At 47.9% G+C, this 25,726-nt stretch overlaps 1 protein-coding gene across 4 annotated transcripts in view; it reads right to left on the bottom strand.

The window, feature by feature from the left end:
* ENTHD1 (ENTH domain containing 1) overlaps nt 1–25,726 on the bottom strand; it is a 113,186-nt gene that overhangs the window by 35,566 nt on the left and 51,894 nt on the right. For all 4 annotated transcript variants that reach the window (XM_084751538.1, XM_084751537.1, XM_084751539.1 and 1 more), the window contains exon 5: nt 25,042–25,165. In XM_084751538.1, the coding sequence (XP_084607664.1) occupies nt 25,042–25,165 (124 nt within the window). The remainder of the gene's footprint in view (nt 1–25,041; nt 25,166–25,726) is intronic.

Below are 25,726 nucleotides of genomic sequence, written 5' to 3'. Positions count from 1 at the left end.
TGAAAAGGCTGGTGGGGACCGTGCTACTATTTCATACAGTGTGACCAGAGGGGGCTCGGTGCCAAAGGCTGGTGGGGACCGTGCTACTATTTCATACAGTGTAACCAGAGGGGGCTCGGTGCTAGGGTGATCATGTACACTAGAAGAGTCTGGAATGTTCCAGTGGGAGAAAAGTCCCTGAAGATGCATTTCAAGGATCCCAATGATCTAAGATGCCTGTAGCATGGTGAGCAAGTAGGAAAAGGCGTAGAAGAAGAAGAAAGGACACAGGGGAGATGTCAGGTCACAGGGATTCCAGAGTAACCACTGAGCTCTTGCTGGGGACAGGGACAGATGCCAGTGATGGTCTGACTCTAGATATAGTTTCTGCTGTGGAAGCAAAGGTGACATGAGATGACTTGAGTTTGACAACCTAATTGTAGGTGGCACCTTCCTCTCTGAACTCGGGTGTCTTTCTTTACCCTCTAAGACAAGACCCACGGTAACCATGGTGCCCTCCACCCAGCTCACATGGATGTAGCCCATGCTCTGACCAAATTTGGGGCATAGGCCAGCCCCACTCACCAGGCCACAGAGGCTCACCACCAAAGCGACCAGCCACCTTGCCCTCCTCCTACAGGCGGTTCCTGACTATACCATCCAGCATGAAGCAGGTTCCTAGCCTTGAGGCCACCAACCTAAAGAACACCCTTCAACACCTCCCACAAGGTTGGGTCAAGCAATGTAGCCTTCCCACTGCTGAAGTGAGTCAGGCACTATGCTGAAGCTCGGGGTGGATGCCACCGTGCTAGGCAATCTCTTGGAGGAAGTCCTCCCAGACTTCCGGCATCCTCATTCAGAGATATCTGCTCTTCAAATAGACCCAACATGATGACAATGGCCTCATGGGGAAAATGAGACTCAACATGACAACAGCTCCTGGCCAAGAAATCTTACCACCGCCTCCTCATTGGCTTCCTCCTCTTTCACCATACCGTACCTCTATAACCAGTTCTCTCTCTCTGTGTCTCTGTCTGTCTGTCTGTCTGTCTGTCTGTCTCTCTCTCTCTCTCTGTGTCTGTCTGTCTGTCTCTGTCTGTCTGTCTGTCTGTCTGTCTGTCTCTCTCTCTCTCTCTCTCTCTCTCTCTCTCTGTGTGTGTGTGTGTGTGTGTGTGTGTGTGTGTGTGTGTGTGTGTAGGCTAGGGGTGTCTAAAGCTCCCATGTGAACCCACCTTCCAAGTCTTAAGGGCCCTGGAACAGTTGCACACTATGGTTACCTGACAGATTAGTTCTCACTCTAACACCACACAGTAGGTGTGATAATTATTTTTCAACTGATGAATTTTGTTTTTAATTACCTTTTGATCATGTGATCCACAGACGTGTGTTGCGTGTCTTTCTAACCTGCCCCTCTGAGGGGCAGACACACCACTGGCAAGCCTGCACACACACAAGTTCTGCAGCCTGCCCCTTTCTGCCTTTTAATGCCAGGTAAGATGGTTTCTGCTCTGGGGAGTCTCCAGCTGCTCCAGCAAGGTCCCCCCTCCCAGGAAGGTGCCTTTGTTCTTTCTCGCACCCACACTGGAGAATTCAGGGGTCTGGTCTACGTAGGCCTGGAAACCTGGCCCTATCTTGTTTGCCTTCTCTCCACAGAGCACACACCTAGAGAATCTCTCCTTGCTCTTTTTATTAAAAAAAACTATTAATTTATTTATCATATATACAGTGTTCTGCCTGTAGGCCTGAAGAGGACACCGGATCTCATTGTAGATGGTTGTGAGCCACCATGTGGTTGCTGGGAATGAACTCAGGAACCTTTGGGGGTGCAGCCAGTGCTCTTAACCTCTGAGACATCTCTCCAGCCCTTCTCCTTGCCCTTTTCAATGCCACTCATTTCTGAAGTCACTTCCAGGCACACAGTGACCTCCTTCCTCAGAAGCTGCCGTTCAGCTCTCTCAGATGCTGTCACTATTGTAAACAGCGCTTAGACTTCACAACTCTTTGTCAACTTCCAAGCTCACTACTTTTTCCTGCATCTCCGATCTTCCTTCTGGTCTAATTCCTTACTTCCTGAAATGCTGTGACGAGTTCCTGAGGGCCTATGGGTAACTTGGGTCTGGTCCATCCCAACTCCTCCTCACACTTTATCAGTGAGCACCCATTCTAAGCAGACAGGGGTTCTCTCTGCACCTAAACCACCTGTGCCCCTTGTCCAGTGGGCTGTGAGGAGGTCTGCTCCCTTCTCGCTTCCTAGAAGCCACCACTTCCATTTTGTCTTCTGTCTCCTACACCCTGACACGTGACTTTGCAATGTTCCCAGTTGCTTCTCGTCCTCAGTGCATGCTGCACTTCTTGTGTCTGTCTCTCACCAGTTCTGGAACCAGGGCCTGCTGCCATCTTTCAATGTTGCCTCTCTTCTGTAATTCCCTCCTTGGCTATAGTGAGTTGCATTGTTCCTTGTGTCTTAACTTCCTCCCACCTCCCTGGCCCCTGCTGCATCTATCTGGCTTCTTCCTGATCTGCACCAGAATCTGCAATCCTCACTCAGGTTTGATGCTAACTATTGCCTACTCCTTCCAGACCTGCTGGATTTTCCTTTCTGGTAGTTTTACGTGGTCATTTTCAAATCTCTCTGGACATTTCTCATTTACTGACCCCACCCTTATGTGTATGTGCATGTGTGGTACACACATGTGCACCTGTGTGTGTTCACCAATGCATGTGCATGTGGAGGTCAGAGTTGATGCCAGGTGCCTATAAAAAAAAAACAAAACAAAATACTTTCCACCTAATTTTTGGAAACAAGCTCTCCATGTACCGGAAGCTTGCCATGCTGGGTTGACTGGTTGGCCAGCAAATCTCCAGGATCCTCCTGTCTTACCCATTGCCCTCATCCTTCTGTGCCAGCACCGGACTCACAGGCAAGTACTACTCACCACGCCTGGCTGTTACATGCCTGCTGGGCATCCAAACTCAGGTCTCCCTGAGCAAACACACACACACACACACACACACACACACACACACTGCCACCGCCGAGCCATCTCCCCCACCCTTTGCCTCTATCTTTAAAAAACAAAACAAAATCATTCCACACTGAGTTGCTTAACATCCTTCAGGAAGTAATCCAGGTCCTGAGTCTTGGGGTCAAATGCCTGGTTTGCCTTTGAAGACTCTCACTACTGCAGCCCTACTCCCTTTTCTGGTTGGTGGTCACTGACTATGACATCCGGCTGTAAGTCCCAAAGGTCTGAATTATCTTGGCAACTGGGAACGTGGATCTGCAGCCCCCTTGGGAGCTCCAATTTAAGGTGACCTGAGGTCCAGTGTCTGCCTTTGCTCCTGGCTCAAGGCTTAGTTCTCCAGCTGTGATGCTGGCATCATAGTCACCTTGGGAGACCCTACCTGTCTTTTGATTTGTTTACATTTGCAGCTAATGCTCCAATCATGGTCCAGCGCTCAAGCCTGTCTTTCTTTTGTTTTGACCTTATAACTGTCCTTTCACCCCCGAGCATGCGCACAACATTTTCTCTCGTCCTCGCCCTGTTGTTCATCTCCTTGAAGGGTGGGAAGACCTTCGGTGTCTGGTCCTCACTGCTGGAACTGTGAGAAGCCACCAAGGCTGCTCTGTAGAGTAAGTGACAAGTTGATGGATAGATGCAAGGCTCGGGGAGAGAGAGCACGAGGGAGACATCACAACAGTCCAGGCAGGAGTGACCAGGCTCCACAGGAGACGGAGATGGCAGTAAAGATGTGATCAACAAAGGACTGTCACAATACTATGGCTGAGAATTTATGAATAACTAAGCTTGCCAAGGTTACGGAAGGGAAGGGACTGGCAACAGGTGTTAGCTATGGTGAACTCCTCTCTGAGTTTTTCTTTTCTAAGTTAAATGAATCAAAGCCTGCCTACAAGCAAAGTGCCTTTCTGATCTACAATCATGGGAAATGGCTGACCTTGGCAAGAGCCACAGTCAAGCTCTGTTCTTGCCCCCGCCTTTGCTTATCAAGGTTTGTAATTGCTATGCCCTCACCACACTGCATGCTGACCCAGCAACGGGGGCGGGGGGGGGGGGGGGGCGGGGAGGAGGATTCTGCTGCAGAACTCCATAGGGTTATCTGGAGACCCTTCAGAAAGCCACAGTATGCTGCTGTTTTAGTTACACACACTGTAGACATGAAAAAAGAAAAACCAGACAAACAAACAAACAGTCACATTTGTCCAAGCCTAGTCAGCACACTAGAGACTAGCTCGGTATGTACACAGCTTAGTTCTCGGCCACAGTGAGATGCTAAGTGTCTCTCAAAGGGCGGAGGTTAATGGCATGTCCTCAGGGTGGAATTATTAAGGGGTGATGGAACCTTAATAAATAGGTGGAACCTTACAGGAGACCTTCAGGTCATTGAGGGGCATACCCTTGAAGGGGATTGTGGGACTCACCCTTCTGTTCCTCTCTTTTGCTTCCTGACCAGAAGGGCGAGAGATTCCACTCCTCCCTGTGTTCCCACCATACCGTGCTGTCTTACCACAGGCCACGAAGCAGCAGAGCCCAATGACCACAGACTGACATGGCCAAAGCTGTGGTCCTAAATAGCCTTTCCCTCTATGAGCTGGTGCTGGGGGTGTCTGGTGCAGCGATGGAAGGCTGACTGGAGGCTCTGAGGCGTGCTCACTCTGCTGTGGTGGAGACAGCAGTGCCAAGATGAACATGCCTGGGACCACTCACGTTTGCTATGACTGTCAGCTTGAGAAAATGAAGCAACAGCTTGAACACGAACTGTAATCAGCAAGGAGGACGGGATCAACTACTAGGGGGTTCTTCCAGAATTTTATTAAAAGGCTAGGCATGTCTGAAGACGGCCAGTGCAATGGAAGAATCAGCTGACTCAGATGTACAGCATACAATCCAGGAAACAGAGTTAGATTTTTTTATTTTTACTTTTACTTTTTTTTTATTTTTGATTTTTTGAGACAGGGTTTCTCTGTATTAACTTTGGCTGTCCTGGACTCGCTTTGTCCACCAGGCTGGCCTCGAACTCACAGAGATCCACCTGCTTCTGCCTCCGCCACCATACCCAGCTCAGAGTTAGAATTTTTTTTTGCATTTTTTATTAATTTATTCTTGTTACATCTCAATGGTTATCCCATCCCTTGTATCCTCCCATTCCTCCCTCCCTCCCACTTTCCCCTTACTTCCCTCCCCTATGACTGTGCCTGAGAGGGACTTCTTCCCCCTTTATATGCTCAGAGGGTCTCAAGTCTCTTCTTGGTAGCCTGCTCAAACTATGGCACCAGCCAAGGACAATACAGGCCGTAAACTTTAAACCCCTACCCAGATCTAGCCAATGGACAGGACATTCTCCACAGTTGAGTGGAGAGTGGGGTGTGACTTTCACACGTACTCTGGTGCTTCATATTTGACCATGTCCCCTGGAGGGGGAGAATTAGAATTTTTTAAACCAGGTTTCTCAGGGAAAGAGAGAGACAGCCTGACAACTGACTGTCTGTGCTGTGAGCTAGCTGTCCCGGTGCCTCAAGTATCATCATCCTCCCAGAGAAGAAGAGTTCCTAGGGGCTGCTGACACAGCTAACACACGGTACCCCTCTTCCCTGCTGTCCCCTCCTTCTCAGTAAACGACACTGTCACACCCTCACTTTACAAAGGCTGAAAAGCAAGCTCATCCCTGTCATCCCCGACACCCGCTCATCAGGAAATCCTGACAGAGTGCAGTGCACCTGTGCCCTTTTCTCCACAGCCAGCGGCTCTGTCCTACCACAACTGCCACGCCAGGCGCAGGTGCTTCTCTGGTCTCTGTGCTTCTGCTCTCTCACCCTCCCCTCTCCCCTCTGCCCTCAGCAGTCAGTCCAAACGCTCCCCTGCCTCCTGGCCTGAGGATTAAATCATTCCCTCACACCATTCCTCTCCTGTGCTATATTCCAGCTATGCGGCTTCTTGTAACTGAAGGAAAACTTAACCTTCTCCACTTTTGGCCTCCAAGCTTACTGTTTTCTCTACTCAGAAGGACAGCATGAGACCACAGCCCACAGAGCCAACTAAGCAGGGCCCACAAAGACTGAAGCAACAATCATGGCGCCTGCATGGGTTTGCTCTAAGCCCTCTGCATATACATTATGGCTGTAGAGCTTGGTCTTCCTGTGGGACTTGTAACTGTGGGAGCAGGTGTGTGTTTCTGGCTCTTTTGCCTGCTCTTAGGACCCTTTTCCACCTACTGGCTTGCCTGATATGACGGTTTGTGCCTAGTCTTATTGCAGCATACTATGATGTGTGTGTTCGCTACCCCTGGGAGGCCTGCTCTTTTCTTTTACTTTTCTTTTCTTTTTCTTTTTCTTTTTTTAAGGGAAACGGAGGAGTAGTTGTAGATCCAGGGAGAGATGAGGTGTGGGGGGACTGGAAGGAGAGGAGGGAGGGGAAACTGTGGTTAGGATATAATATATGAGAGAAGAATAAAACAAGCCAACAAATAAAGAGAATGTGCCTTCCACTCTCCTGGCTCAGCTCCCGGAGCTCTGCAGAGAGGTGTCCCAGCACAAGCCACCGTTAATTATGAAGCCCCTGGTCTGTTTTCCTCATCCTCGTATCACAATCCTAAGTGCTTTATCTGTTTATTGTCTGCTACCTTAGCCAGAATAGAAGCTTCTAGAGGACAGACAGGTCTGCCATAAATCCACATCCACCATAGCACAAGTGGCAGGAACCCAATAGCTATTTGTTGAATTAAAATCTAATTCCTCAGTCTCCTCTTCTGGAACTCTGTGTTTACTTTGCCACTGATATCTGGTTAAGAGCTATTCTAGTTTATGTTTACAGAAAGGGGGTGTTCTCGGGGCTTTGCCTTTAATGTAGTGTGTGAGCCTGAGGCTCTAACCATATTGCCCTCAATCAGTAAGTCATGGAGCTGCACTGAGTGGGATTGGATGAGGCTGAACACCCCTTCTCGGAGTCTTAACCCCCGGGCCACCCTCAGGCTTCTGTTTCTCTCTCTTCTTACCAGTTCTACACTCACCAGACACCCCAACAGCAAGCACTGGCTGTCTGCTGTGTGCTAGGATCTGGGGACACAAAGGCAGAAGAAGAATGGACAAGTGTTACCAAGTGGTCTCTGTCCCCACAGCGCCACATACCATGGAATCCTCAAGCACAGCCACGTGTATGAAGTCACCACTGCCCAAGAAGATGGGTCTAGAGATGGAATCTTCAATGAGAACAGGAAGGGCTGGAGATGTGGCTCAGTGGTAGGGCACTTGCCTGGTACATGCAAGGCTGTGGGTTCAACCCCCCAGCACTGCCACAACAAATGAAAAGACAAGCACAATTCAGATGAGTAGCAGCAAGAGCTCTGAAGAAGCCGGCTGTCTTGGCTTCTGCAGTGTCCCCAACAGTGAGCTCCCAACCCAGACTGAAGCTGCTGAGGGAAGTCAGGAAGCCTAAGCAGGGAGGGGTGTCTGGTAAGCCAGCCTGCGACAAAGCCATGGAAGCCTCAGAGACCCGGAGGACCCAGTCAGCCAACTCCTTTCAGCCTATTAGCTGGCTACTGTTCTAGACAGCGAGCTTTCAGCAGTGAGCAAAAGTGAGAAATTCCTTCCCACACTGTTTTCATTCCAGGGGCAAAGAGGATTCCTGCCTGCTTTCCTGGTGAAGCCCGGGGCAGTGAGCTGTGCTCGGCTTGGCGGCCCTCTTCACTCTGACAGCAGAGAGAGACAAGGTGGTCGAGAAGAAACACCACACTGGTGCAAAGGAAGGGCAGGTGGGAGGTGGCATCTGAGCCAGCTACTCAGTCTGCCATGAGAGGTAGGAGCAGTTCCAGAAGCTTCTGGGTTGAAAAGTTAGCTGAGGGGATGGTATAATGGACAGAGCCTCACCATGGGGCAAGGAGGAAATAGACCTGCTCAGCCTACCACTTAGACCAGGCCAGTGGGTGCAGGCAGAGAGAGAGAGAGAGAGAGAGAGAGAGAGAGAGAGAGAGAGGGAGGGGGAGGGAGAGATAGATAGATAGATAGATAGATAGATAGATAGATAGATAGATAGGCAACCAAGGGCAGTGCCAAGAGATTCCTCTCACCAGAGGCCACACTGAAGAAATGTCCAAACAACAGGGAATGAGTATTCCCCCTCCACAAAGCCACAGTGCCAAGCCTTCTAGGGGCAGGCTGAGGGAGGAAGGGAAACCCAAAGCTGATGTGATAGATATAAGTAAACACACACACACACACACACACACACACACACACACACACACACAGTAAACGCCCAGAATAACCAAAGAGATTGAAGGTTCTCTTGAACATAGAAAAACACAGCTATCCCTTTTGAATACTAATAGTCCAGCTTGTAATCAGGACAGCATGCCTACCTGCAGCCCAGGCACGAGCAAGGCATGCTCTCCATCTCTGAGGGGCCTCTGCCTCTGCTAGCTTTCCATGACCACGTCCCTCTGGCTGCTAGAGGGATGCTGCTCCTCCCCCACCTGCAGCCCTCCCATCCCTGTTGACATCTAGAACCTGGAATGTTGTATGTGGGGGGTGGGCGGCCACTGATGCGACATCTCTGGGCACCTGCCACATCAGGGACAGCTCCTGGGTTCACAGCTGAGAGGAAGAACTCGGTGGGTGATACCTGGGTCTGGTCACGGCCTTAGCACACATCCTCACTTCGCTCTGGACACATCTCCAATGCACTGTGTTTGTGCACTCCCTCCTTTCGCACAGAACCTTAACTATCGTAACAATCAAGTGTCAGCCACAGGCATGAGGAAGTTCTCTGAAGCTTCAAAAGGCAACTCTGCAGGCAGCGAACCCAGCCTGAACTCCAAGCACTTCCATTGTGTGGCACAGGCCACGTTCCTTTTAGAGCTGTGGTAGATCTTCTTTGAAGACGCTTTTAAAGAGTATGCAAAAAGCACAGAATGAAAACTCCAAGGATGGCTGCATCCTACTTAGGGGCATTTCAATGCCACTTACTCACCAAGAAGCATTTAAGGGAATACTCCCTGCGTGCTGAGCAAGACATGGCCTGCCTCCCAGAATTACGCTGTAGTGTAAGGAAGCAGGGCCTGCCCCCAGGGCCTGAGAAGAAGCTGTAGCAAGCTGTGCCTCCGGCCTTCAGGGCATCCTAGCTGAACCCAGATGAGCTGAGCCCGGACAAATGGAGAGCAGTGACAAGTGGGGACAAGGCCAGAGATCACAGTGTCTGGGAAGCAGTGCCTAAGCTGGACCTCCATCTGGGAGGAGGAAGGTAATGGCAGGTGACTCTTCCAGGTGAGCAGAGGCCAGTGCAGGACGTGACCTGGAGCTTGTCCCATTCATTGTCTGTCTAACTCACTAACTTCCCACCAGAGCTATGAAAGGCAGGAAGCCTTATTTTGATGCAAGCACCAGGCTGGACACTGTCCCAGATTAAAGCACCCGAAAGGCTCCATACTGCTTTGGACACCATAGAAAGTCCTCAGCGTGGCTGGCTTATCAGGATACTGGGCATCCATGCCCTGTTGCCTAGGAATATCCAGATTTATGGTTATCCTGGCCAATACCAAGGCCAATGATTATTCATTGTGTTCTTTTGCTGTGTGGAGTGTTTGGACACTAATTATATGGCTGCCTTTATCCAGAGCCCTACTCGACTCTCTGCCTGGCACCCCTCCTGCCATCCACTTAGTCTCAAGGCCTCCCTAAGCTTTGGAGCCTCCAACTCCTCAGAGCTGCCAGCTCTCCCTGACCCCTGCCCTCCTGCTCCACCACCCAGCCTCTCACCTACTATTCTCCTGCCTGAGGCAGTCTCACCTCTCCTCTCCAAATCTTGACCCTGACCTGGGGCAAATCACTTAAATATTCTATGTGGATTTTCCTCATTTATCGGAGAAAACTGTTATGCAAATGAAAAGTAAAGACCTTTTAAAGCCTGCAGCACATGCAATGCTTTGGTCAGCCTTCCTTTCGGTCATCATCCACCCTTCTAGCTCCAGCCCAGACAACACCTTCCCCAAAGAGCCTCCCAGGTCTCCCAAGGAGAGGCCGGGGGCCTTCCAGGCTACCACTGTGCCCCTCCCGTCCTGACACCCATTTGTCTGACACAATCTGACTAAGGCTGTCATCTCCCACTAGCCTGAAAGCTGCTGAAAGGCAAAGACCTTGTTTACACTTGTTTGTTTGTTTGTTTCATTGAGACAGGACCTTGACATGTAACCTTGGCTGGCCTAGAACTTGCTGTAGAGATCAGGCGCCCTCCGGCTTCTCAAGGGCTAGACCACAGGGGGAGAGCGCCACCCAGCACGGCCCCTGCTAAGCCAGGCTGTTTAGCAGATGCGCAGTGCCTAACACACAGCAGGCATTTACGACCTTATTGGGGAGGATAATGAACCCACTGTTGGTAATAAGCACACAGCCATGTGTGTCATCCAAATAAAGTCAACTTGGGGCTGACACACCTGAGAGATCATGGTCATTTTGATAAAAAGCCTGTCAACCTAGTTTACAATAGACTTGATTTTCCCTATTGGAACTGTTGATGGGGCGTGTATGACATCTTTATAATGTGCCCATTCAGCAAAATGGTTTACACTGGACCATTTCTTTACCTAAAACTTCACAAACACTTCAGAAGTCAGCATCACTCGGTCAGTGTTTCTGTTAATCATCACAATGATGAGATGGTTGAGCACAACATACACAGTAAATGAAAATTGGCATTTTAAAATAAATTTGTATTGTATATTCTCTGGTAATCTCACACGTGAATACATGTACTTAAGTCATATCCACCCCTGCACTTCAAGCAGTTACTGCCTCGGCTTTTACGCAGGTGCCTGGGGTTTTGTTCTGCCTGTTCACTCATTTTAGTGGAAGCCTTTAATCATTTTGTTTCCATCCATTTTTGCACATATAAGTCATCCATTCTCATGTTTTGGGGAGGGGAAAGAAAGAAAAAGTGAGTTCTAAATGGGTTTAATCAGGTTTCTTAATACCAACCTGGTACTCGGCCACTATGCTAACAATGTCCTGTGTTTCTGTATCAGCTCATACCCCAGGCATGGTCTACTCTGCTCTAATGATGGCTTACTGGCACTGGCAGGGCAGAGATGAAGGAACTTAGTGACTGCCCTCAAATAAAAGGCTTTAGGAAATGATCCTGGGTCATGAGAAGCACACACAAATTTCACACAGCTGCTTCAGAAAGCAACACACACACACACACACACACACACACACACACACACACACACACACACACACTTAGACTTGCCTAAGAGCAGAGTCCAAACCTGGTCAGTACTAGTGGCAGGTTCACTGTGACATCTGAGGGTCATGTGTGTTTAGATGGGCTCATAAGCCACACAGTATGTCAGATGCTGAGAAGTGCTACAGAGAACACACCTGGGAGAGAAAAAGGTGCAGCAAGAATTTTGGAGTTTTGGTTTCTTTAAAAAACACTGAAATATTATAAGAACATGTTTTCATTTTAATCCCAGGTGTGGAATATGGAGCTGCTCCACAGCAGGTGACTATAATTTGCCTCATGCTCTAGCAGAGGCATGATTTTTGCTGGGTGCAGATAGTTTCTGCAAGTGTGTGACATTTGGAATTCTGGAAATTCCTTTTCAGTGGGTAGATAAATGCTAGAGCCCTGATGGGTGGTTGTTGGTTGCAGTTTGTTAAGTAGTTGTACACAAAGAGAAGGAAGAAGAGAAGGAGGGGAAGAAGGAGGAGGAAGAGGAGAAGAAGAAGAGTAGTAGGAGGAAATAGACATCTTGACGGCGAAGATCAAACTTGCCCCCAAGGAGCTCGATGCCCCTAATCAGCAGGAAGCAGTCTAACAATAACGTCACCCCCTTTCCTCTCTATCCTTTTTTCTCTCATATCTAGTATTAGGGAGTTGGAAGGAAAGAAGGAAAAGGATGGAGAAAGGTGGAAGAAAAAGGAGCCCACCAAGTAGCAAACGTTGGCTACAGGAAGGTGTCACTAGTGGTGGGGAGGTGGCTGATTTGTAATATCCAGGAAGGCCTCCCCCCTGCACCTGTAACACCACAGTGGGATGAAAGTGTGAGACTATGTTACATGAGGAGGACTAGGTGCTAACACACACACACACACACACACACACACACACACACACACACACACACACAGCCTTTCCCAGAGGCACCAGGAATCATCTCCATCTGTCATAGGCAGGGAAATATTCATGCTTCCGTTAGCTTATTGTATGATGGCTCTGAAGGGACACTGGTTTCTGGAGTCCTAGTGGCAGCACTTGTAGTCTGCCAGCCACAGAGAGTTTATGGAACTCAGGTAGTGTAGGAATCTTACTCTGGGATCCACCTTACCACAAGACCTGCAACTACATGGTCTCAGAACATTCAGGGAACACACATGTTTCATAATAGACAGATCCTTATGGTGGTGCCCATGGAGGGCAGGCTGCTGTGGCTACGGAGGACAAGAAGACACTTATAATTAAACCATCCTGTCTTTCTGGGAAAATTGCAGAGGTCTGTGCAGGCATCAAAGATGTGGATGTTGTGGTGGCAAGTCTTGTATATCCCCGTGTGAGCGGGTGCCGTGAAGCCAGTGGGCTGGAGGATGGCTGCTGATAACCGGCAAGTTGTGCGGTTCGGTTCATACCGTAGCAGGCCAACACAGCCTTACTGTCACTGCTCAGCTGCCAGCCTCCCACTAACACAGTATCAACCTTCATGTGGCAGACACCACGGCCATTCCTTTACTGTTTTGCTTCAAAGCTGCCTTTTTTCTTTGTTTGTCTTGAGACAAAGTTTCACTCTGTGGCCAATGCTGGCCACAAGCTCATCTTTTTAGCTACCTAGGTACTAGGATTATGGGAGTGAGCGACCCATATGCGCAGTTTCTGCTGAATCTTGTGAGGACCAAACTTCCTTCATTCCAACTCATAGAGCGTCACGTTGGCCACTCCACTGGTGGCATGATGTTAACTCAATGTGTACAGTCAGCAGCAGGCACTCCTGGAGCTGTGTGAACTGAGTTCAGGGCCTGCCACGTCTGTGATGGGTTTTGAGGAGTCAGTGGCCTGGACAATGAGAAGGACCTCCCCCGCCACACACACACACACACACACACACACACACACACACACACACACACACACAAGCAAGAGGCAAACTGTGAGCTCTTCCAGTTGCCCAACATAAAGAAAGAAACACACCGTCCACGGCCTGTCTGGGTTCTGTAGGGCATGGTATAGTGTTCGACTGGTTACTGCCTGCACTGAGTGAAGACCACGGCAAGGCAAGGCTCTGTAGTGGGTTGGGCTATTAGTCAAGCCACAGTGATTGCTGAGCTGTGTAACCTGGGGGAGCCAGTGAAAAAGTAAGTGCTTGAGGCAGACAGCATGCTCAGTGGAAGCTCTTCTGCCCTGGTAGGAAACAACAGGGCTGGCGTCTTTCGTACCAGGGCAAGGCCATGCCTTCTGCTTATGGTTACTGTCCACAACCTTGGCTTATGACACGACCTTGATAAGAGACCAAATGTCTGATCATAGCACACCAAACAACTGTGTCCCCTCACATAATGACTGTTATGTCATCTGGTCTGCGGAACACAAAGCTGGACACACACGGTAGATTGGTTCATATAACACAGATCAAGCTGGTTCAGAGGCCCATGGAAGCACCACAGGCTGGTGGTGGGGATGCCGCACACCACTCCCATTGCTTCAGCTTACACCCACAGACTGATGGAGAGCGCCTCACTGCAGCCATGGGGAGGGACAAGGACAGACTGGTTTCTAAGTCAGCCTGCAAAGCGCTGCTCAGGAGTGAAGTGGCCAAACTACAGCCCCCCTCAGAATGCCCCTAAACATTAGCAGGAAAATCTTTTCCAGAGGCAGAACTGCAGACAGTACATCATCATATGATGCAAGGGGAAAGGCCAGCTGCCAAGAAGAATCAACTAGAATTCATGAGCAGTGGCTGTAGGGTCCTCAGCAGGGGCTGGACAGGATAAGGTGAGAAGATTGCTGACGAGAAGGTTGGTAGACACAACTCTGTGGACATGTACTTGAGGCAAAGACACTCGTGTCCCTGTGAATGCCATCCACTGTGGAGGATCTGCTCCCACATCAGCTGGGAAAATGCTCTATTCAGTCAGAGGTAGTGGCTGCTAGGTGGGCTGTGGCTGAGCATCAGGGCTGCTGTGACCTTGAACTGCCCTGCAGGTGAGGCTGCAGCAACAGAAACGGTCCCTCATTAGGGTGATCTCTTTACCATGACGGTGATGAGCACGAACCCTGACTGCCCAAACTGTGCCACACCCCAAGGGAGGAAACCAATCAGCTGGTGCCGAGGCTGACTCATTTGGACCCCTTAAGCCCTCCTCATAAGGCAGGACCCACACTGGCATTTCATCCCTGCCTGCAGTCTTGAGGACAAACCACACTGTCAGCGCTTTTACAGGTCTCCCTGTGTGTCTCCCACTGTCAGCGCTTTTACAGGTCTCCCTGTGTGTCTCCCAGCATGTGCCCTGCAGCACTGTACAACTCCATCCAGGAGATAAAAAAAGAGAAATCGCTCCCGCCCAATGTCCTTTGCAGCAAAGCTTCCAGATCAAAACACAACAAAGAGAATTTGAAAGACAGTCTTAATGTCACTCAAGACATAGGCGCAAAACTCCTGAACAAAACATTGGTACGCCAAATCTAGAAATAAGTTAAAAAAGAATATATCAGGACAATTGAGGTTTTTTTCCTCCAGGAACTCAAGGTTGTTTTAATATTTAGAAATCAATCACTTATAAAATTAATAGTCTAAAAGAGAAATCTGTAGGTATTGATATAGATGCTAAGTGGGGAAAATTTGAAATGTAGTCTTGATTTAAAAAAAAATGCTGCTAAGAAATTAGCAATGGGGATCTGCAAACTGTACAGGGAATATCTCCTATTACCTGGGGTTGACGCTGGCCTCTGGCAGGTATGGACTAGGTCTCAGAAGCCCGTGGTCCTGCTGTTACTCAGCAGCGTATGAAGTATGGGGGCAGTGGGCAGAGCCAAACACAAACACAGGGAAGACGTAAGGCTGCCATCACTTACAGATGATGTGGTTTTCAATATGAGAAACCCAGAAGAAGCTACATAAATCAGGAAAATTGCTAAGAGTTCAGTAAGGGGCTGGCTATAACAATCAATATACAAACAATTAATTCCATGCATCTGTACTACCAACAGACAAGATAAATGAAATTTATCAAATGAAGTTTCTTAGAGCAGTCATGAAAACTGAGGTTCATTTTAAGACTCAAGGCAATCCTAAGGAGGTAGGTAGACTTGATCAAGCCATTGCAAACTGAAAACACAGCAAACTGACAGCACATTAATATGCCCAGCTCACCTGGCATTGTGGAACACAGCAGAGCACCAGGGACAGCCCTGTGATCACAGGGCTGACTGGGGACTCTGGCCCTCAGCCTCTCTGCAGCACCACCAAATATGTGGCAGATTGCTAGCCCAGAAAAGACCACAATTCCAAATTCGAAATGAAGTTTTGTGCCTTTAGTTGAAAAATCATGATCACACCACCTTACATTGAGAGCATATGCAGAGCAAGTACAAAGAACCAAACCTAGAAAAAAAAAATTACAAATTGGAAAAAGTACAAATACAGCAGGCAAGAGTTAGGTGAATGGGATGATTTGCTGCTGTAAGAACTGTGTTCCTCCAAAATGATTTAAAGATTCAATACTGTGCCAATCAAGACTCCAATAGACGAGCTTTCATGAGGAGAGCAGAGGGGTGGGAACAGCCACTGTGCTGATGGGAAGTCCATCGAGAGCTACTGTAAACGCAGTGTGAGGAAAACCGTTTGCTGTAAGGGTGCATTCACACAATTGGCAGCTCTAAACAGAGGCCAGAAGCACATCTGTGTGCATGTCAACTATGCTCTAGAACACGGGGGCCCTGCAGCCGTGGGAAAGGACGGGCTTTTCAACTCATGACTCTTGGGCAGCTTTTCTATGGAGAAAAGAAACTGCACACCGACTTCAATCACACCTCACCATCGACGTGAAATGGTGATTTAACTATGAGAAGCAAAGTACTTTTAAAAATTAGCCTACATAGAGTTATCTTCATGCTCTCGGGACAAGGAGGAAATTTCCCAAATTAGAGAAGACACAGATTAGAGAAGGCACAGATCATAAAGAATAAAGTTCTGCCTCATTAAAATTCAGAACTTCTGTTTTGCGAACCCTCCATCTGAAGTGTAAAGAGGACCCGTGAGCTGCGAAACCACACATGAGGTGGTGTGCTCAGCCTCCCGCCTGGATGCAGACTCCTGCAGATCAATTAGGAAACAGACAAACAACCCAGCAGAAAAGTGGCAAAGAGATACATGCAGATGCTTTACACAAGGAAACACGAGTGAGTCAGACGGTGGAGTGTTTCCACACATGAAAATATGCTCAGTTTCATTTGAAAGAAAAAACAGTTTAGAACAAATGAGAGCCCATCGCTCCCGCTACCTTGGCAGTTTTTCAATTGTAACAAGATCAGGGGCTGGCGGGGACTTGTAGAAACTAGGTCTTTAGAAAACAGGCTGGCATGCTAGGTGATTTCAAGGAGCTCGTGGCTGACTGACAAATCGCTGCCTGGAGAACTTCTTGTCCGTGAGGTCCAGGAGTCTTGGACAAGTTATGTGAGATCATACAAGCCCCGTGTGTAATTAAAAACAAGACAGCAAGCAAGCAAGCAACCGACCTAAGGCGTGCTGCTGGTGACAGAGCGCCCCTACAGGGGAAAACCGTGCAGCGGCGAAGGGGAACAAAGGCGGTGTCTGTAGATGGATCCTAAGGGCCCAACGCCACGTGAGAAAGAAGAGAAAGAAAGAACCAGGGCAGAAGCCAAGGAGAAGGGAACAGAACGGAGGGCCTGGCCAGAATAGCTTTCTTATTTTATTTTTGCCATGGGCTGAAGTTGCCAAAATCAGAACATGGAAATCAGAACCATCTGTTGACAGGATAAGTTAGAGAGCTGGACAGAAACTCAGAATAATGTGTTTTGAAATCTGCATCAAACCACAGAAGCAGAAATAAAAGCCTGCCTTGTTCTAGTGGAGAGAAATAGTGTCACCTCACCATCATTTATGTAACAGTGAAAGCGCTGAAGTCACCCAGGAGAAGAGTATTGGGGTGTATTGGTTTAGCCATAGTCACTGTGAGCCGTTGAGGGTGGGGGGTGATCAGGAGAGCTGTTAAACTCCGGCTGCTAGCACGGGTTGAAGAATCATTTCAAATCACCATCGAGGAGCTGGGCAGACAGCTCAGAGGGTAAACTCATGGCACGTAAGCATGAGGACATGAGTTCAGATCCCGGTAGCCCCACAAAAGCCTGATGTCGCCACATATGTCTGTAATTACAGCAATGTAGGCTCACTGGCCTGCCAGACTAGCCAAAAATGACAAGCTCCACGTTAAGTGAGAGGCCTTGTCTCAAAGAAATAAGGTAGAGAAGACAGAGGTGTTGGAGGTTGGTCTGATACTAATTACTGCTTACTGTCTCTTCCCCACCTGTACTTGGCCTAAAAGCCTAATCTGTTTGATCAATAAAAGGCCATCACACCTGGGCAGGGCAAATGGAATAGGCACGGCTAAGGTTCCAGGGCTTGGGGAGACAGAGAGAATCTTGGGAGGAGGGGAGAAGAGAGGAGGGGAGAGGGAAGGGGAGGGGAAGAGAGGGGAGGGGAGAGAGCAGAGGGGAGGGCGGGGGAGGGGAAGTGAAAGAGGTGCCATCATAGGTTAGGTGGATGGAGATTTGGCCCGGATGAAGATAATTAGCAAGTTTTGGGAAGTAGTTTAGGGGATTAATATCTGCCCTGCTCCAGGTTAACTAAGGCTATTTTGAAATGTGACAGGCGTCTGTGTCTTGATTGATTGCTAGTGGGCTAAAGAATCCTGCCGTAATAATAATTATAGACCTAATAATAAACATTATTAGGCAATACTGGTAAACTAACCACAACACAGAGGAATACACCCAATGTAGACATCAGGACCCTGTGTACATGCACAGGCAAGTACATATGAACATGTGAGTGTGCCCCACACACAGAATGACTGAAATGGACGGGTCCATAAGCACTCTGAGGTAACTGGCTGGCCAGGCAGCTGTCTACAACCACTCACAAACACTTGAAATCAAGATAAATAAGTACGTAACTTAAGCCATGAAAATATAATGGGTGTGCCGGCCATGGTGGCGCACGCCTTTAATCCCAGCACTTGGGAGGCAGAGGCAGGTGGATCGCTGTGAGTTCGAGGTCAGCCTGGTCTACAAAGAGAGTCCAGGATAGCCAAGGCTAGACAGAGAGACCCTGTCTCACAAAAACAAACAACAACAACAAAGAAAAGAAAAGAAAATATAATGGGCGAATACATGCCAGGAGCTTGGGATATATTCTCAGAGTGCGTGTATGAGGTGTTGTGTATATGTGTAGTGTGTGAGGGTTGGGTTCATGTCCTGTGTGTGGAGGCTTGGGGTTGATATCTAGGGTCTTTCCTCAATCTCATGCCACTTTTGCTTTTATGCACTTGGGCGTGAGCATCGTGGCATGAATGTGGAGCTCAGAGGACAGCTTATGCGAGGTTAATCTCTCCTTCCACCATGTGGATTCCAGGATCAACCTCCAGACGGTCAGGCTTGGCAGCAAGCGCCTTCACCAGGCGAGGCTGACTGGCCAGTGAGCTTTAAGGATCCCTCTGTCTCTACCTCCTTTCCCTAAGACTGTGATTATAAGAATGCACGTATTATACCAGGGGTTTTCCTAGTTAAATAATTTAAAAATCGAGATTATAATATAATTACATCTTCCCATCCCTTTTCTTCTTCCAAACTTTGCCATGTAGCACCCATGTAGCACCTCATCCCTTGCTCTCTTTCAAATTCTTGGCCTCTTTTCCTTTAATTGTTCACACACACACACACACACACAGACAGACACACACACACAGACAGACAGACAGACAGACAGACAGACAGACACACACACACACACACACACACATGCACACACATAGACACACACAGACAGACAGACACACACACACACAGACACACACACAGACACACACACACACACACTTATATTACTAAATATATCCAACCTGCTCAGTCTGTATAGTGTTACTTGTCTGCGTGTTTTCAGACTGACCGTTTGGTCCTGATAACCGACTGGTGTGCTCTCCTCTAGTGAGGACGGTTCCTCCTGCCTCCTGCAGTCCCTTACTTGCTGCAGTTCCTTGTCCAGGGCTGAGGCCTCATGAGCTTTCTCCCTTCCAGGGCAGCACGTCCTATGGTATTGTCCACGCCGAGGTCTTGCTTAGGCAGCCATGTTGGTGAGACATCATGGTTGTAGCTTCTGATATTTCTAGGAAACATCATCTCTCAGCAAACTTCCTGCTCCTTTGGCTCTTACCATCTTTCTGACCCTTCTTCTGTTATGACCTCTGACCTTAGGTGCAGGAGTTGTGCTGCAGATGTGCAGTGGGACTGGGCTCCACAGCTCTGCACTTTGATTGGCTGTGGATTTCTGTAACGGTCTTCCTCTGCTACAAGGAGAAGCTTCCTTGATGAGGGGTGAGAACTACACTTAGCTGTGGGAATGAAGATAAAGATTTCCAATGCAGTTAGGGATTATATTGGCTTAGTAAAATGGAGGTTGTAGATTCTCCTCCGAGATCCATGACTTCACTGGCCTTGAGCAGTTGTCTAGGTTTCCAGAACCAGGCACAATTTCCTTCTTGTTGAGTGGGCCGTAAGCCCAATTAGACAACTGTTGGTTACTGCCACAGTGTGCGGCCACTCCTGCACCCTGAGCATTACTGTTGCGTGCTGGTTGCTGATGTGGGCCGTGGGCATCATAACTGGGGAGCACGGTTGTTTGTTCCCCTCCTTTGGCAGCTGCGTGGCTCCTTCTGGTTCCAGGAAAGCTGGTCCTCAAGGAGGAGGCTTTCAGGTTGGATTCGGCTCAGGTCCTCTGGGGCCTGTGTGTCTGAAGTGCATGGTGTCTTCAGGAACAGAGACTTACCTTCCACCTCTGGGGACATCCAAAGACAACAGCAGTAGCCTATGGTGCTTTGTGTTTGGGGAACCTCTTGCCTGGTTGTTGTTGTTGTCAGGTAGCCTATTCTATGCCAGGCTTTTTACATGGGCTCTGGGGATGTGAACCCAGGTCCTCACGCTTGCAGAGCAGGCACTTTACCTACTGAGCCACACCTAGACCCTGTCAGCTGCTTTTCACACTGTAAAACACACACTCACAAGCTCTGGAGGAAGACAGTGATGACACAAAACCTAAAACTTCTCTGAACACATCACTAGGAAAGCTGAAAGACAAGCCACAGCCTACAAGAGATTTGCAACACAAATTACAGACATAAATTATATGTGCATGTATATGTAATGCTACAAAATCAATTCAGATGAACAACAAACAATACACAAGACAAATTGGTTAATTATATAAATAGGCAAGCCACAGAGGAGGAAATAAAAACACCCAATCAATATGTGGAAATATTCCAATTATACCAGCTATGTAATGCAACTTTCATACAAGTGATAAAAATATAAAGCTTGAAAATAACAAGTGTTAGTGAGAATGTGAGAGGATGGGCGCTCTCATGTTCTGCAAGCTGGAACCGGCACTGATGTTTGCGGAGCTATCTGATAGCAATAATGCAAACGAAAATGGGCACACACTACAACTTAGGCAAGCAACCTCTAAAACTCCACCCTAAAGAACATTACATATGTGTGCAAGGCATTTCACAAAAGCTGTAATTAAGAGTGAAAAATATGAAACAGCTAAATCCTGACCAGCAGGCGAATAAATTATGTACTCAAATATTACAGGAGATTAGGAAAAATGCCTGCAAAGTAAACAAACAAACAAAACCCCCCCCCACACACAAGGTTAACCAACTAGTATTCTGGCTTGTTTTTTAAGGCTTATTTTTATTTTTTTAAGGTGTGTGTGTGTGTGTGTTTGTGTGTGTATACGTGTGTGTGTGCACACACGTGCAGTGATTTCTGATTTTCAGAAAGAACAGCAAGTGTTCGAAACACTGAACAGTCTTTGACCTCCAACCCAGTGGTATTCTTACACTTCACATAGTTTCAGGAAAAACATAGAATAATGTTGCAAAACAAAATATATGTATAACTCAAAATACATACGTGTACAAATACACAGAGAAAGGTCTAGAAATACCCACCACATTATTAACCGTTAACCCCGTGGAAGTGACTGTGCTGAGTAAGAGACAGTGAGGATGCAGAATGGCTTTATTTCCAATGTTCAATATTTTTTATGAGTATATTCACTTATTAACTCATGTACTTATAAGGGAAGTATAATTTACACGTATTAAAATACACATTTTAAAATACTATAATAGAAGTAAAGGGTAAGTCATCTGAGACCATACTGAAATGAGAAATTATTTAGCACATAGAAAGATTTTATAACAGTTGTGACATTTTCACTGGGCTTTGCTATTTGAATAGGATTTTTGTCAAATATTTATAGTTTGATAGGAGGCTGACTGACATTTTTCAAAACCTCATACTGGCTCATACATGTATGCACCAACGTGCATCCCACCCCAAGGCTTTTTTTCTTTCAGTGTGGTATGACCTCCATGCAGAGGTGGAGGCGCACTCCCGCCTCCTGACAGCCTGGAAGCACAATGACATGGCTTCTGAGATTGATTATACAGTGTCTACTGGGTCTCTGCTCTCTGCTTGGACAGAACATGCTCACCCTGGGAACCCAGCCGCCATGCTGTGAGGAAGCTCTCACTAGCCCACGTGGAAAGACCACTTAAATAGGCTCCTGTGGAGAGGAACTGAGGCCCCCCAGTGGATAGCCAGCAGCAAGGCCAGACACACGATGGAGCAGGGCTTCAGAAGATTCCTGGCCTGGCCTTTGAGGCCTTCCGCCGAGGCTCAGAGCTCTATCCATCATGGGAGAGGCAAGCCATCCCCACTGTGCCTTGTCCTAATTCCTGACCCAGAGAATCTATGGACATAATAAATGGTATTTACGCCACAAAATTTAGACCAGCATGTTACCCTAGAACAAAGGCAGTATCAAGAGAAGGGACTACACATGGAATGTCGCAGAGCCCTGTGGGTACTGGCCGCGTGGGGTGATGGGACCAAAAGGATTGGCTCAGATCAAACTATGGAAATTTCATATGACAATATGAAAAACTTAGATTTATCCCACTGGCAGCAGAGAGCTGTTGACAGTTGTGAGGCTGGGAAGTGAAATGCTAGGATCTGCATTTTAGCAAGCCAGGGAAAGGCTGGAGAAAAGAAAGGCATAAAAATAGGAAAAGGGTATGGAGAGATGGCTCAGTGGATAACTTGCTTGCTGCATACAGAGGCCAAGTAGGCTTGGAGCGCTTGTAATGCTAGCACTCGGGGCAGAGATGGGAGCCTTGGGCTAGTGGGCTAGCGAGACTACTAGGAATTGGTGAGCTCTGGGTTCAGTGAGAGACCCTGCCTCAGTACACAGAGTGGAGAGCCAGTGAGACAGACACCTGGCATCTACTTCAAGCCTCTTCCACATATGGCATGGCCATACACTTACACATACACACCCAAACATGAACACACACACACACACACACACACACACACACACACACACACACACACACACACACCATACACATATATTACAAATTACAGCCAGAGCCCCTCTGTCTGAGATGGGTTCTGGCCAAGGGAAACAACGGAGACGTTTCCTCATGCAGCATGCTCTGTGGCCTCTCACTCTCATCTCCGTCACCCTCACTGTGTTAAAGTGTCAGAGGGAAAATACATATCCACACAAAAGCCTACGGTGCTGCTTATTTAGTACTGCAGGACCGAAAGCAACCAAGGCGTCCCACAGTGGGCGAATCAATAAGCTGGCACATCTCACTCTGCACTCTGCAGCCACGAGAAGAACTTTCAAGGCTGGTCATGACCTCAAAGAAGCCAAATTTTTTTTTCCGAGACAAGGTTTCTCTGTGTAGTCCTGGGTGTCCTGGAACTTGCTTTTTTAGACCAGGTTGGCCTCAAACTCAGAGACCCACCTAATGTTGAGATTAAAGGCGTGCGCCACCATGCCAGCGAGAAGCCAATCTAAAATGGCTACTCATACATAATTCCAATGCTATGACGTTCTAAGAGAGGAAAAACTGCAGACAGCAAGATGGTGAGTGGCTGCCAGCACTGAGGGAGGCAGGGTGGACAGCGGAGCACAGAGGACCTTCAGACAATGAAGCCGTGGCACACGGCAACAGTGTATGTATGCCGTGTGTTCAAACGCACAGAACGCCCTACACCAAGAGTGAGCTGGGACAAAACCACAGACTTAGAACGACCGTCACGTCAATACAAGCCTGACTGGAACGAATGTGGGCAGCGAGGCGCCACGTGCGTTTTGCACAGGAGCACACAGAAGCTCTGCGCTTTCCACTGAGGTCTGCTGTGAATCTAAAACTGCTCCTAAAAAGAAAGTCTATATTTGAAATGTTAGGAGGGAAAATGTTAGGCGATGTTAGGATACAAGAAAAATTTTCCTCACTGCTCTTCTTTCAAGCTTTTGGAGTTGGGAGGTGGAAGAATACTAAACAGACAGATGCGGTGGCGGCACTCGCCTTCAGTCCTAGCACCCAGGAGACAGAGGCAGGTGGATCCCTGTGAGTTAGTTCCAGGCCAGCCTGGTCTACACAGCAAGTTCCAGGCACACCAAGGCTATATAGTGAGACACTCTCAAAAACAAACAAACAAATAAATGTCAAGCAAGCTGTCCCTGCAGTATAGCCATTGACAACAATTATCCGTGTTAATGCTATTATACAACCTCAAGTCTTTGTTGTTTATTAAAAGATAATTCCCACAAGCATTTATAGGAACTATTGGTAAATGTGTGTCTCTAAGGAAAATAAGTCTATGCTAACACTGTGGCTTTTCATTTTGGGTGTTGCAGATATGTCAAAGAAGAAACTTGGAGGCGAATGGTCCAAGAACAGGGAGTAGAGAGAATCTAAACCTCAAGGAACCAGCTTTGTGAGGCAGGAGAGGACGGTTGGGAGCTACAAATGCAAGACAGATGGCAGGTGAGGGGCTAAGGACGTTACCCTCACATCCTGGTGAGGACGGTCCACCCTACCTGCTGCGCATACCAAGAGGAGGAGCCTACTGAAAGCAGGATGCAGACGGGACTCCAAACTGTCATTTATTAGAAGTGCCTTTGGTGTAATTTTTCTCCCTCTTCTCCCACAGTTTTTGAGACAGGGTCCTACACTGTAGGTGAGGTTGGCTTGGGTGAGGCTGGCTTTGAGTCTGTGGCAATCCTGTCTCACTGTCCTGGGGGCAGGGGGATTACAAGTGTCAGCCCTCACGCCCAGCTTTATCCTGTGCCCTTCCCTAATGTTAACTATCAAGAGATGGTGAAGTGATCCATAGGGCTGACCTATGCATTATGCTTATCCTCATTGCCACTTAATGCCTGCTTTATCACGCTCTCATTCATTAAACTTCATCAAAAATAAGTTACGTTAAAAAACATACTAAAATTGGGCTGGACAGATGACTCAACCGCTGCCTTTGCGGAGGACCTGGGCTAAATACTCAGGACCCATGTGGTGGCTCACAACTGTCTACAACTCCAGTTCCAATGGCATCTAACACTCTCCCCTGGCCTCCGTGCCACAAGACACACATGTGTGCACAGACACGTACGCAGGCAAAACACGTATACATATAAAATAACAAAAATAAATATTTTTAAGAACATAAAATTACTTCTATTCTTTAAAGCTTTTCAAAAAAATGTTTAAGGCTTGCAGGTAACTTTTTTAAAAAATGAAAAAGAAGCAAAAGAAATAAAAACCACTAAAGCAAGTGCCTGACAAAATGGGAGTCTAAGGCCGGGCACGGGTTGGACTTATCATGGCAGTCCCCTCCCTGGTTACCAAGGAGAAACAAAGCCAGCTTCTGAAGACACTTCCGTCTGTAACCAAATTACCTGTGTCCCAGAGATTGCAGACTTCCGCTTCCCCTTCTGATAGCCAGGAAGTAGGAGACGTGATGGAAGGAGGTATCACTGGCAAAAGCTGCTTCAGATACTCATCCTGCAACAATGTTAGGTCCTGACAGAAAAAGGAGAGAAAATAAACACATAGAAACAACAACAACAAATGCACTGTATCGTTGACTCAACCATTAAGAGTGTGGCTGTCCTTGAAAGGACTGGATTGGGTTCCAGCAGGTACACCCAACTGTTACAGGGCATCTGATATCTCAGGCCTCCAAAGGCACCTGCACTCATGTGCACACAGCGAGACACATGATCAAAAGAAAACCGGTGTGTGCTGGCTAAGCTTTATGTCAATTTGACACCAGTTACAAGCACTGGAGAGGAGGGAATGAGCCTCGATTGAGAAAATGCTTCCAGAAGATCTGGCTGTAGACAGCCCTGTAAGGGTACTTTCTTATTTAGTGATTAATGAGGGAGGGCCCAGCCCATGGTGGGTGATGCCGTCCCTGGGCTGGTGGTCCAGGTTCTATAAGAAAGCAGGCTGAGCAAGCCACGAGGAGCAAGCCAGTAAGCAGCACCCCTCCATGGCCTCCGCACCAGCTCCTGCCTCCAGGCTCCTGCCCTGTTTGAGTTCCTGCCCTCGCTGCTTTTAGTGATGAAGTGTTATATAGAA

The sequence above is a fragment of the Acomys minous genome (assembly GCF_964271855.1).
Source record: "Acomys minous genome assembly, chromosome: 12".
NCBI classification, from domain to species: domain Eukaryota; kingdom Metazoa; phylum Chordata; class Mammalia; order Rodentia; family Muridae; genus Acomys; species Acomys minous.
This window is presented reverse-complemented; position numbering and strand designations above follow the sequence as displayed.